This window comes from Zalophus californianus, chromosome 2 (genome assembly GCF_009762305.2).
Source record: "Zalophus californianus isolate mZalCal1 chromosome 2, mZalCal1.pri.v2, whole genome shotgun sequence".
Classification (NCBI taxonomy): domain Eukaryota; kingdom Metazoa; phylum Chordata; class Mammalia; order Carnivora; family Otariidae; genus Zalophus; species Zalophus californianus.
In genome coordinates this window covers 173,070,985-173,085,644 of record NC_045596.1, presented here as the reverse complement: position 1 = coordinate 173,085,644, position 14,660 = coordinate 173,070,985, and the positions used below count along the sequence as shown (strand labels likewise).

Below are 14,660 nucleotides of genomic sequence, written 5' to 3'. Positions count from 1 at the left end.
ATACACAGATAGATATATCACCACCAAGAAAAGCTAATAAATTATAACTAAGATCCTATGTGTGGACCTTAAAATTCCCTGTTTCTGGCAGTGCAGGGAAATAGCTAGGCAAGCCTAGATAAAACCCTGACCTCTACTATACTTTTTTTTTTTTATGATGTGCTTCTACATGCCCTTTTTCGGTTTTACTATAAGCAGGATGATTTCCACTGAGTTTTTCCAACAACCAAATGATGTATACATATACATATATATATAACAGCTAGGCCAGATGATGATCGTAAGACACTAAACACATGGCCCCGGTTTTTTTTAGAAATAATTGTGTACATAGGAAAAAGAGTTCAACGCACACACCTGTCTGTTACCCTCCCGTTGAACAACAACAATCAATGCCAACAGTAGAAAAACAGGTGCTTGTTGGGTTTGAGGGTAGAGGCCCACAAATTAAAAACAAAACAAGGCAAAAACACCAAGGCTTTAAGGGAAAGCTTCTTTAGGCATAATGGAGTCAGGGCTAATTTATCATTTTGGCCCAGTTTCTGTAAAGGCATAGGCTATGCCGGTAATATTACCTCCCCCATGGCCCCCATCTGTAACCTAAAAAAATATATGCTCTTTAGAGAAACAAGACCTGCTATGAACTAAATATTATGGGACCAGCTAGTCCTTTGGGGGGTGGGGGGCAGGGCAGCAATTTTTTTTTTTTTTTAAGATGAAGCATTTAAAGTTACGTGTTTTTGGAAACCTTGCTTTATTCTGGTTCAGATCAGTCATGTATGAACAACAATAACGGTATTGAAAAAAGTTAGATACCCATGTGATATTTGGTTATGTAGAATTTGTGCTGGGAACCTAAACACTGCAGCTACACATGTAAGCGCATCATGTTACAGAGAGGGCTGTTTGGCTATTCTGATCACGAACCTGGAAACCAGGCACTCCTGGGAGTTTGAGAAAATATATGGACTGAAATTAGCCAAGTGTTACAGAGCAAGATTCATATGTTCAAACATGCTCCCACTGCTTAATTCCTTTATGTGCAGCAGCCTTTAACCTGAGTGAGGAAAATGTGGTGCTTAGAGAAACAGAATCTGGCCATTTATGTCCACAACCATCACCCAAACGCAGAATGGCAGGAATTTGGCTAAATGGTGTGTAGCAACGTGCAGCTGGGCGTTTAAAGCTGCACGGGTACCACCTAAGAACTATCATCCAGGCTTCTTGTATTCCAGACCACTCGTCAAAAGGGCCTGGCTCAAACCAGAAACACTTGGAAGACTGTGTCTGCATTGCCCAGAGCCTGTCTTTTCTACACTTTTATGGAGGCTCCGTTATGCAAAACACTGAAAATTGAGATTTCTTAAAACTTTTGTCAGAAATCAGTTGCTGTCATGAAGGTGCTTCCATAACTTTTAGGAAGCTTACTGCCGTGAGCATCTGTGTAACTTGCAACTTTAGGCCAACTGTGATACTCTTTATTCTTAATGGGTTCTTTCATATCAACAGACATATGGTATAGTCAGATTAGAAAAGCATCAGTCCTGGGGCACCTGGGTGGCTCAGTCGGTTAAGCATCTGCCTTTGTCTGAGGTCATGATCCCAGGGTCCTGGAATTGAGCCCTACATCGGGCTCCCTGCTCAGCAGAAGGCCAACTTCTCCCTCTCCTGCTCCCCCTGCTTGTACTCTCTCTCTCTCTCTCTCAAACAAATGAAATCCTTTAAAAAAAAAAAAAGAAAGAAAGAAAGAAAGAAATGCATCAGACCTAGAGTCTTGGCTGCAACTTTTTCACTTTACCAGTGACTCCAGAATAATTATTTCATCTTCTCATGTCCTATAGTTATACTACAGTTATATTTTTTTATTCTTTGCGTATTGCATTGGTTAGAACTTTCAAAGTGATGTTAAATAATAGCATTGGCAGTCAACATACTTAGCTTGATCTTTACATTAATGGAAAGCTCTCCCAGAGTCTCAATGTTAAGTATGATATAAGTTGTTTGCTAAAAGTAGGTCTCTTTCGGCAATAGAGTATCATTCCGATTCTACTTTATCAAGACATGTATCGAAAAGCCTGAAATTGATATTTTTTGCTTTAGTAATTTTTTTTTTTTTTTTAAAGATTTTATTTATTTATTTGAGAGAGAGAATGAGAGATAGAAAGCACGAGAAGGAAGAGGGTCAGAGGGAGAAGCAGACTCCCTGCTGAGCAGGGAGCCCGATGCGGGACTCGATCCCGGGACTCCAGGATCATGACCTGAGCCGAAGGCAGTCGCTTAACCAACTGAGCCACCCAGGCGCCCTGCTTTAGTAATTTTAAACATACATAAATGTATCTTTAAACATATAATGCACATAAAAGCATGTATACTAAACCTACGGAAGTACAGGAAATAATGAATAATGAATCTCCATGTAGCCATCATCCACTTCAGCAATTACTGGGTTTTTTTTTTTTCACCTTGATCGAACTTACTTCCCTTCCCTCTTACTATTTTGAAGCAAATTCCAGACATGTTGTCATTGAATATATACACATTTCAGTATGCATCTCTAAAAGCTAAGGACTGTTTTTAAATATAACCACAGTACATTTGACACCCACAAATTAATGATAACCCCATAGAAATATTAATGATCTAATCAGTGATCAGATTTCCTCTTATAAATATCCCATACATTTAAAACTGTTTGAATCAGGATCCAAGTGTGATGCAAGGTGAGTGGTTTAGATGTCTCTTAACTCTCTTTTAAATGTCTCTGTTTTGGATTTTTCTTTTCTTTCATCCTCTTGGCCTGTCTCTAAATCTAGCTCTCTTTGTCTGTTTATCCTCCTTTCGTTTTGTTTTGAAAAAGCTGGGTGATTTCCCCAGAAGAGTTCTCCACGGTCTGGGTTTTGCTGATTGTATGCCATGGTGTGCCTTTTATTGTGTTTCTCTGACCTGTGTACTTGCTGCAAATTAGTAACTGTATGTGGATGCCTGATTAAAAGTCAGGTTTGATTTGGGGGATAATACTTGATAGTCTTATGGAAATTGATGGTTAATCTCATCAAATGTTGATTCAAGATCTATTGAAATGACCATATGGCTTTTATTGTCTGATATGCCATGATTTTTTAGATTTGTTGAATAAGATAATGAATTTGCCTCTTAGTTTCTATCTTCTGACCTTTCATCTACTTTCATTTCTAAATGTATTTTAGTTGATGAATAAATTAACCTATGTCATTAAATGTCACATGGTAATTTCAGCAGCTTGCTGAATAACTGAATCCTTGATCCGTCTTCTCTGTTTTGATTTGTTTGGTGTTCAAAACTTTTGCCTAATTTTCAGATTGACAGGTTAACATTTTCTGCAGTGACACGACCTTCTCCCAACTAAATTGATACTGGTAGAAAATGCAGTGTGTAGTTAACAATGTACACCTTCTGCATTTAGCCTGAGGAGATCTATAGAGGTATCAAATTAAGCCAGTCAAATGGACTGCTACTATTTGCTTTCAGGCTAGATGAATTTGACTCCTTTAGAATAGTGTCTTGATGGGAAAAGATTCAAGGGACAGCTTGAAAGTTTGTCAACTCCCGCCTTTGGAAATTTTATACTTAAATAACACTGAGTGATTAGTAGAAAGTATATACCTGAACTGTATTTCTGGAGTTGACTTGTTAGCTAAGGAAAGATTATTGGCTTTGTAAGGAAGAAAATGTAGCTCTCTTGCAGCTCCAACCAGCCAATGGTCCACTGTGGGAAGAAACTCCCTCTCCCTATTCTTTACAAAATCTATGACATCCTATAAAGTATTTGTCATTGTGATGTTGCTCTAAGAAGTAGTAGACTGTGATTACATTGTATCGTGAGTGAAATGCACTGTCAGAGAAAAGGAAAAAAAGATAGCAACTTGTATGTTTGAAAATAACCTTTCTTGACAATTTTATTTTTCTAAGGATAACACTATCTAGTGACACCAAATCATTTGCTCAGCAAACTGCTGGGAACTTAGAATCTGCTTTCTGTTTAGCTACAAATGAGATCAGTGTTACAACAAAAATTATAATTTTGTTTTATGAGGAGAAACACCCAAAGGTCACTTTTCGTTCTGCTGAAGAAGGAAGAAATAATAGGGTCTGCCCAGAGAGTTTGTAAGAGAGGAATTAAAGGCAATCTTATTAACCTACTTAAGCCACAATATACATTTAACAAAACAGAAAGCAAGCATTTCCTAATTCACTTGTGTGACCTTGGGCAGCCTTCCCCTGTGCACCTCTGAATTCTTTGCTAGAGGTATTTTATTAAATACTATTCTTTTGAGATTTGTACCCTCTTTTTAAATATGGGTTAAACTATAAGATATGCTAAAGTTCTTTCTTCTCCACCATTCTATGTGTGTTTAAATGATGCCGAAGCTAATTTCCATTGGCCCTTGGTGCCAACTTGTTCTTTAGATAAACTCTTCCCTTGTGGGTAGTCTGCGAACCTCTAAGCACTTAATAGCTTATCAGCTGTAAGTTCGTGGGTCCATGAAGCAAGATGCCCTATTCTACTTTAGAAAGTTCTGGTTTCATTTATGGTCTCATGATACTTCTTCTCTGGCTTCCCTTTTTGTTCTTTAGCAGAGTTCAGTAGAGGAGAGGCCAAGGAAATGGTATGCTACTTTAAATCACTGTATTGGCTCTGGGACCCTCCAAGCCAGCACAGGGTTGGGTATTTTTGTTGTTTTTTGTTTTTGTTTCTGTTTTTGTTTTTTATCGCCTCTTGTCATTTTTTCCTCTTCAAGAATTTATTTACCATTCAGCAGAGGATTTAATCTACTCAGAAAAACTGGCGAGCCCAGAATGACAGTGCTTCAGGACTTCTGAGTCAGGCTCTGGACTTTGCCTTTGGAAAACTAATGACTCCCCCACCCCACCCCTCCCCCACTTCATTCCCTAGTCATCGACAGAATCTACATTAGGTGGCCCAGCTCGTCCTGTTCAGCTTCTGTTCCAGAGCTTTCCTTTCAGGAGCCACATAAGCATTTTCCCCCCAGTGGGAGTTCAAAGTGCTTCTAGCACTTAATTGCAAGGAGCTGTATTCCGAGCAAGAATAATAATTTCAGATTTTTTTTTAAAACTGGGAGTTCAAAGAGCACAAAAGCATGCAGATTTCTAAACACAGAGCCATTGAAGATATCACAGGTAAGGTTTAAAAAGAAAGAACGAAAAAGAAAAAAACTTGTAGCAATTGACAGTTTCATATTAGAATATAAAAATTGTTAAACTTTGTATATTTCATTGAGAAAACTGCATAGAGTTAGCTAAATTTTCCTGCAAGTAAATCCTTAAGAATTGTCCTAAAAACTCCTAGTAAGGACTCCTTCACTCAGGGAGGACAGGGTCTAATGATTGCTCCTTTGGGTAGGATAAATACCGTACACTCCTGCTAATCCCTGCTAATTGTCAAAGAAGAATAGAGAGGCTTCTTATCAGCAATTTACATTTGTGTAATGGCCCTGCTCTGTTGGTGCTGTCTACTTCGCTGATAAGGAAAACACCACTTAAAACAAGCAAGAAAGTAAGCCATCCTTTCCAACATTGTTTTCTTTTCACCCTTCCTTGAGCAGAAAGCGCCTGGCATTCTACAGGAAATACTGTGTGATTCTGTGGGAAAATATTTAGTCATGAACAGAGAACACTTCATTAGTCCTCAGATTTTTATTGTGTATTTATAAAAGTGTGCAATAATGTGTGGTTTCCAAAATGTTACATTATAAACAGCTTATACTATGTCCTATATACTGTGAACGTCACACTATTTTTTTTATATTTTATAGTCTGAAACTGTTATAATAACAATATTATAAGTACACTTGATTCAGTTACTTGGAACTTTGGTCAGAAATATTAAAGAATTGCATAGGTCTTAGAAGTTGAAAATAATCACACGTTTAAGACAGTTTTCTTTTAATTCAAATTGTTCTTCATTTTTATATAGGCAAATTTTAGTGGTATTAATTATTAAGAAGTGGTTATGATACAGTTAAAATAGAGTAGATTATTGATATGTACTTAATGCCTTGCAATCATGCAATGTTACCTTTCCAAATTAGACAATCTCTCTTCATAATTTGTAGAAGAATAATATACTAAGAACATTTGAGGCTTGATTATATGTAATTCCTGAGTCTGGACAGATATGTTTTTTGCTTTTCTTTGTTCCACATTTATACCGCTAGTAATAGCAACGGTATCATATTTGCATGCAGTGTTGCAACTGACAAAATATTTTATCACACTCCCCAACAACCCTGTGACAGACAGCACATTTTACAGCTGAATTTACTGAGGCAGGTTAGCTGGATCAGAGCAATTGGTAAAATTGAGCTTTGGATCTGAATCTTTTCAGCTAACTCCAGTACTCATTTCACTACATTTTATCTGTAAAGGTCTCCTTTTAGGAAGAATTGTTCACAGTCTTACAGTTTTTAATCCCAGTAACTCTGGTTGTTATCCTCATGTCTTGCACATAATAGGCAATCATTAAAGAATTGTAGAAGGGAAGAAGGAAGGAAGGAAGGATGGAAGGCAGGGAAGAAGGAAGGCAGGCTAGCAAAAAGGGAGCCCTACTGTGTGGGGCGGGATTTAGGGAGTCTGTAAATGGTGACCTTCATGTCCAGATCCTTGGCTAAGTCAGAGAACTGTCCAGCCTCCTCAGGGATGGTCATGAGTCCTGATCTATAGGCCAGGAGAGACCAGGTCAAGAGTGAAACACACCAGAGTGTTTCACTGGTAACAAGTTACTGCTTTATTTATACTTTCTTCCTTGTAATACTGTAGTTGCTCACATCTCAGGGAAAGTGTGTTTGAGATAAAGTATTCATATAAATGGCAAACATAAAGGTAGTAGCTTCATATTTTGCAGTATCCCTACCTAATTGCTGTTCATTTAGCAACTTACAAGAAGGTGATAAACTCCCGGATTATAACAAACTAGTCGCGAAGTGGTGAGAGGCCGGTGTATTAAGTACCAAATGAGTGAGATCTACTTTACCTACTTCCAGGGACAACTGTGAGGGTCATCTTTTATATATCAAAACACATTCTACCCGCACAACCTTTAGCTTCACCACTGATAAAGTCCTCCCAGCTCCCCCCGGAAAGAATGTCGTTTTCCATAGCTAGGTTTAAGAACCTGCTTTGTCTATTTCATTAATTTCTGGCAGAATTCCTAAATGGAAACTGACTTAGCAATGCAGCATGTGTAAGCCAAGGAGAAAGGGTATCACTGCAAAATTTATAGATCTGCTTAAGACTGCCTGTGCACTGCATTGAACTAAGGAGAATAAAAAGAAACCTGGCAAAAATCTGAAGGGTTCATGTATCAGCATCGCCAACCCAGATTCTCCTGACAGTTACAACTTATTCCTTTGTTTGGCTGTTGGTTCAGAACAGCTGTACCCAGTCGGCTGACACTTAGCATCACCTGGGAGTTCATTACTGCTTTACAATTCCATGATCATTTTTGTTCTTGCTGCGGCTAAAAGGATGGAAATACTAACAAGCACAATAGTCTATGATCATATAAAGATAGTTGTTACTGAATTTTCTCCAAGAATCACTTAACCATCAGATTTACCATTGCTAGCCTCAGGTGATGATCTAAGAATTTTTCAAATGAATGTGTCATAACTTGGTGCTGCAGGGTAGCATTAAAAGGATAATCGTTTCAGAGGGAAATATTTTTAAAAACCAAAAAAGGGGAGATTATTTCCTTTCTTTTTAATCTTTCATGTAAATTCAATTTAGTAACGTAAACTGTATTATCAGTTTCAGAGGTAGAATTTAGTGATTCATCAGTTGCATATAACACCCAGTGCTCGTTGCATCAAGTGCCCTCCTTAATGCCCATCACCCAGTTCCCCCATCTCCCCCACACTCCCCCCCCCCCGTCCAGCAACCTTCAGTTTGTTCCCTAGAATTAAGAGAGTCTCTTATAGTTTGCCTTCCTCTCTGTTTTCCTCTTATTTTATTTTTCCTTCAAAAGGGAATTATTTTTAGTTTTAACATACATTTATCTTAAAGTCCAAGGAATAGGTATGATGTGTCTGTCTGTTGCTTCTATCACTGCTAACCTTTACTGTTAGTTTTATAATGTATATGGGGTGTCTGCTCTTGGGGGGGAATGTTGGTTTCATTGTTTTTAGTAAAAGCCTCAGGATTTGTTCAGGAAGAGCCTAGTGCAGTGTTTGCCGCTCAGCTTGGGTGAAGGGTAATCCTTGGCAACCTGTCAGGGATTCAGAGACCACTGGGGTCTGCTGGACGCTCAGAGTTTCTCCGTGGGAATGACTGGTGACAGCACACAGCAGGTGGTCCGCTCAGTACTGTCACCTGGGGCAGCAAGGGAACCCAGCCCAATTTGTCATCCCACAGTATCCTGTCAGCAGTTAAAAGTCTTAAGCACAAAACCTTTAACATTTAAGGCAAACTTCCTCCTGGTATCTTTTAAAAGCAATTTCCGTGGATGGAAATATTAATACACAGTGCCCAAGTTTTGCACATGAATATTTAATATCGGATTCAAATGATATGTTGTGTGATCGATAGAAATGTTGTGTACTCTATAATTTTACTAAACGAAATGATGCCGATTACATTGCCCTCTACCTGACAAAGAGGTGAGAGCGTAGCTGATAATACCGGGTAAAATCACCCCTCTTCCTCCTCTCTTTCGTTCATTTTGTTTGGTTTGTAGATCTGTGAAGGATACCTTGAAATACATTTTGAAAGGACTTTTCTTTGGAGTATTAAAAAAAAATTGACCCAATTCTTAATTATTCATCATAATGATTCAAGAGTAACATGCAACTTTGAAATCCCCAGATTTCCATTTTCAAGATCCTTATCTGATTGATAAATACCTTCCCTACTTGCCCAGTAGTAATACCTACTTCTACTTATTGAGTGCCAGGGTTGTGCCAATTCCCTTACCTGGATTATTTATGATCCCTAAAAAATCCTGCAAGAGTACCATTACCATTGTTTTCAAGATGGGAAAATTGCATTCTGGGTGGCTAAGTGATGCGCTCAAGGACTCAAAGCTAGTAGGAGATAAGATTTGAACCAGATCTATCTCCAAAGTGCAACTCAGCCTGACTCATCTTTGCTGTTACCCCTAAAAGCCATGCTGAGAGTCATGAAATGGCCCCAAAACATGTCCTCGATGGGAGAATGCAAGGCAAGAAAGGCCTTACGTAATTTGGAAACTGAATAATCAGACGTTGAGTATTTTTATCAACTAGAGTAAAAATCAAAATTGGAGAAGTCAAAAACGAAAAAAAACAAAATGGGGACTTGTGAAGGAAATGAAGAAAAGCCAAAGAAAATGAAAAAAAAAAAAAAGAGGGATCAAATAAAAGTAAAAAAGGGCATCTGAGTTTCACATGCAAATAATAAAATAGAAATTGGGAAGGAAGTCAAGGAATTAAAAATCACTAAGAATGAATCAGTAGCCAGGAAAAAAATTTGTCTAGAGATACATCTATATATTTTTTCTTTTTCCTGAAAAAGTCAATAGGATCTTTGTTGGCTTACCATAATGCTTTTGCTTTACATCCTGATAATATTGGTCATGAACATTATGTGAGTTAGACTGGTTTTGCTTGAGACTGAGCACTGCTTATGGTGTTGCCAGTGGTGTAAGCTGGGAGAAGTTCTGGTACAAAATGCCATTGAGTCTCAGGACCAAGAGCTTTGGCTTCATTTAACCAATGTGCCTAATGGTGGAGCCATCATTTTCAGTTTGCTCTCACATACCTGAAGTTTGACAAACGGATATCAAGCTTATCATAGTTGTAAGCCAAAATTACAGTCTAGTGTCTGCTCCTTATTCAAAATGGATGAATTTTGTCATGCTCTTCTACTGTTGCAGCATCATTAGACTCTTTCCATTTCCTCAAAAGTATGGTGGCAGTCAGACATTCAACAGTGTTCTTCTGAGTAGAATAGAAATTTTGAATAGAATGGCTCCTGATCTGTATGTTAATATGTATATAACTAATAATATATATTTTTATTAGGAACAAATAAGCCACCTTGTATTCTTCTTTGCCATATATATATATATATATATATATATATACACACACACATAATATATAGAGATCTAAAAATTATAAGGTCAAATATACACATAAAATGTAATTTCCAAAACAAATAAGTAGTTGCCATTCAAAAGTGACCTTGAACTTGAGTTGCACTGACATGACTTTATATCATTATCTTTGAGCCTTCCTGGAAAATATATTTTACTTACTGGCAATTGGTCTTCTCTTTTCCAACTTCCTTAGAAGATAAAATATTGGTTATAAAAAATGTTGAGCCTTTTTCCTATTTCATTCTAATTAAATTAATTAACTGTGATTACCCTTTGATAATTTTATTCTATTGAATTACACCCAGAAAGTACTTCACTTGTTTGCTGTTGTTTATTAAACCGGAAAGTGTAGTGAAGTCTGCCATACCTTATGTGAACTCTTCCTTTTAAGAGGATTTAAGACTAAAGGCTGTTGAGAAGAGGGAAAGACACATGTAAACCTTCCCTTCTTTATCTTCTATCCAGCTACGTCTACATCTACAACCGGGACAAGCCATCTTGTAAAGTGTGCAGAGAAGGAGAAAACTTTCTGTGTGAATGGAGGCGAGTGCTTCATGGTGAAAGACCTTTCAAACCCTTCAAGATACTTGTGCAAGTAAGAAAAGCAATCCTCTGTGTGGCTTATGTCCGTAACTGCTTCTTTCAGATGACTCCATGTCTCATGATGTCTTGTTGCTTCTTTTCCCGATTTTGTTGCATCCTGTTGAATAATGCTGTTTTATTTGTAGAGTGTTTTGAAAAGTTCACACCATTTGTCATCTCCTCTGTTACATCCAGAATTTTTTGCTTGTTTCAATTTTCTTTGTGCCTTTATATTTATAAAGTTGCTTTCCCCATGGTTTTCCTCACTGGTACCTAGAAGAGATGTGCAAATATCATAGAGGCCTATAACTTTTGAAACCTCCTTCTCCATCCAGTATATGAATGAGGCTGTAAGATAATGTGCCTTTTTACCCCAATGATCACCTGCAAAATGAATAGGACAACTAAAAGCAGCAGAAGGGCAGAAGATTCTTTACTTATGCATCTGTTACACTTGGCATTAGTTTATTGGTTTACAACTATTCTAAAAATGGAATTTAGGTGATCTCACTAATAGGAAAAAAAAAAACCCAAATTGCACGTGTTTGGAAATGCATTTAGTGTGTGTACCATCATTGTGTGTAGAAGGCAGAGTGTTCTTTCATGCACTGCCCTTGTTTGGAGATATATTTAGAATGGTGCTCTTTCCAGTGACCTGAGGAAGTTGATGCATCATTAAGAAGGATCACAGTCATTCTTTCTTAACAGGCAGATTGAAACAATGATATTACCAGTACATTAAATATTTAAACCTTGCAGTTAAAATTAGTAGGTCTTATTAAAACCACATGTTTATTGTGCCATGCCTTTTAAGTCTCCTCTTGATATTCAGGCTGTATGTGGGACATGGACGCATATAATGTGATATGGTAAAAAATGTGTAATGTCCCATTGAAATGATGAAAAATTCATATTTATTTTTCAGTTGCCTGATGTCTGTGTCCCATTGTTCTAAAGTAGCAGTGATTATCATAAAGGAGGAAAAAAACCATGCCATCATAAAAACTACCTCCTGCTCCAGAATATGAGCTTGTGGCTTACATGTGGACAAAGAAGAGCAAGTTTGTCAGAGACACAGCTGAGCTAATAGAGCAATTAGCAAAATGGAAAAAAAAAGGCACAAGAAATAATTAAGAAGGCCATTTCCCCTTTACATCATATATATAGTATAGAAATATTTATGTGCCAGTTCTAAGAAAACCTTTTATTTTGTATAAGTTACAAAGGACATCATTAAAGACACATGTTTTAAAATCATCACATCAAACAAAAATACCATTTTTGTGGGAAATGTTTTGTCACACCCTGTGCTGTTCTAGACAAGGGCTGTCTGTAGGGTGTGTCATAGACCTCAGGTACTAAGTACAAGTGAACAAGTACCTCCCAGAACCACTTTCTTGCCCTCAAAAGCTTTTTTTTTTTTTTTTAAGCTCTTCTTATAAAAGAGCAGAAGTGGTTCCAAGAGAAGACAAGTTTTGGTAGTTGTGTAGCTGATTTTATCAATGAAGACAGGCAACTTATAAGATTAAATATAGTCTTTTAGAGTGAACAGAAGACTAAAAATCACAAGAATAGAATTCTAATCTCAATTACTAAATATCTCTTTCACAGAGATAGGTAATAGCCTTAAGCCAAGATAAAACTCATTGGTAAAGGCCTTTTCAAAATTTGAAAGCAAGGTGAAAATGAAAGAGCATGTAGAAAATTATTTCTTCTGGGTCCAAATTACTTCATATGACAATGAGTGTTTATTGGGTTAACAGTAATCCTACAGATTCACTTTTTGATCACGAGTATATTGAAATCTACATACCTATAGTAAAAAATAAAAGTTGGTCAGTTTTGGTCTTTGGTTCTGCTGACTTGCTGTGAACACAACACAAACATAGCACCCCCATATTTATCATATTGAATTGAGATGAAGAAATTTTATAATCTCCTCCAAGGTTTTCTCTCATCGAAATAGAAGCAAACAGAAGCTGAGAATTATAACCTATAAAATATGAGGTTCATTTATTACATGGGGAAATTTTGTTATTCCGTCCTAATCTTAGGCAAACCACCTAATTGTTTTAATAAATCGCCTTAAAAAAAAAAAACAACATTGAAATTATAGGTCCTTAAGTTCTCCTTCTTTTTAAACAACTGCACCCAAATTATCTATGTCTCATACAACTACTTCTTGAGGAAAGCATCTGAGACCACTATATTTTAATTATAATAATGAAACATCATTTTTCATCATCGCCTTTGCAAAGATTGACAAGCTGCGTGGGTGCATCTGATAGTTTCTGAATACCTCTAAGGAACCAGCACAGTGATTTTCCACATATTAATTTCAGCTGTTCTGCAGCCCTCCCACGTCCTACACAAAACATGCAATCACATAAGTGCTGTTCATTTGTTCCATTTTGGTATTACGCCAACAACCGTAATTTTTTTTCACCCACCAGTTTTTCATTAAATTTTAAGCCCAATCCAGAAAAAAAAAAAAAAATACTTGCTGTATATTTTTTTAATCTTGAAGTGAAATGTTTGTTATTCCTCTAATAAATATTAAAGCAGCAAACCATGAATGAACACTCTGTATCCCCCCAAGCTCATTGTCTAGTGGGTTATGCTTGTCTTCCACTTCTCAGCAGATTGGCATCATAATTTTATTGGGTTGGGTTTTGGGTTTTTTGTGGTAATTATAATCTTTCAGAAAAGTGTTAAAACGTTTATCATTGGATCTTGTTGGAAAGAAAATCTTTGACACCTATGATTTGATAACTGTTTTACCCCCTTTTGAACCATCTTTTTATTGAACCATCAAAGCAGGCTAGTGCCTTGAGGAAAGAATTAGAGTATATTTGACATCCAGAATATTTCAGGCCTTTTTTGTTGAATGAAAGTGTTTTTTTTTTATCCTTGTATTAAAAACATCTTTAACATAAAAAAATAATCACTACTCAGAATTGAAACAAAGGCACGTAATATACCATGTCCTTTGATAGTATACTGTTCACTAGACCACATGAATAGACACAGAAAACATAAAAAAAAAATGCTACATTGGCTCATCATAGTCCTGTGTACGAAGCCAGTTCATAGTTTCCATATGGTCCATCTGTCTAAAGCAAAACATTGCTGAAGCATGAGCCACATCGTTCAAAATCAACTTTATCCCATGACTCAGAAACACCACAAGCATGGAAGTTTCCAAGTTGTCTCTCTGGTCCCCTAATCCACTGTTGTCTTCTTGGGAGTTGAAGTAGAAGACTGTATAGCAGATTTCTTTTGTCTCTCCACTTAGAACAAGGTGTTCCAAATGGATTGACCATGTAACAGCTAAACACTTCTCTGAGGAGAGGTTTGCTGGTTACTTGGACATTCCCCTGGGGACTGTGTGGGAATTTCATCGGTGGTTCTCATCTTTTATATTGCTCTTTTCTCCATAGTAATTTAAAATCTATCCTGGGGAAAAAATAGTTACCATTCCAGATCACATAAAGACAGAAGAATCATTCCATCTTTCACCTTTTGATGCCCTGTGTAATCGCATGGTTCAAAGAAGCAAGACAATTTGAAATAATGTCCAGATTTTCCTCTTTGCTTTTCCCCTTGTTCTTGTATATCAATTCTCCTGAATAGTTTCAGTAGAGAACTATTTTGGAAGATGTTGTTATGATTTTTTTTTTTTAATCTAAAAATGATTTTATACCAGGCCATATTTTTAAACCCATTATGTTGTCCCATGGACAGATGTGGTTTTCCCATGAGGGGATTAGAGTCTTAACCACCAATTTTGGTGAACGGTCTTGATCCCTTTCACTTCAACTCTCTGGACAATATCTTTATGTATAATATAGAGTTAATATGTTCTCCGAATTTCTTCCCAGGGAGTCCAGGAAATTAAATGAATTCATTTCTGCTCAAGTATTTCTAACTCTGGGGAAGCAAGATT

The 14,660-nt window shown here is 37.0% G+C and overlaps 1 protein-coding gene across 8 annotated transcripts in view; it reads left to right on the top strand.

The window, feature by feature from the left end:
* The window catches only part of NRG1 (neuregulin 1), a 1,094,991-nt gene that overhangs the window by 1,042,871 nt on the left and 37,460 nt on the right, over positions 1-14,660 (top strand). For 6 of the 8 annotated variants that reach the window (XM_027598281.2, XM_027598284.2, XM_027598282.2 and 3 more), the window contains one exon: positions 10,598-10,727. In XM_027598281.2, the coding sequence (XP_027454082.1) occupies positions 10,598-10,727 (130 nt within the window). Of the gene's footprint in view, positions 1-10,597; positions 10,728-14,660 lie in introns of those variants that run through there. The other 2 variants (XM_027598288.2, XM_027598287.2) reach the window with 1 other exon arrangement.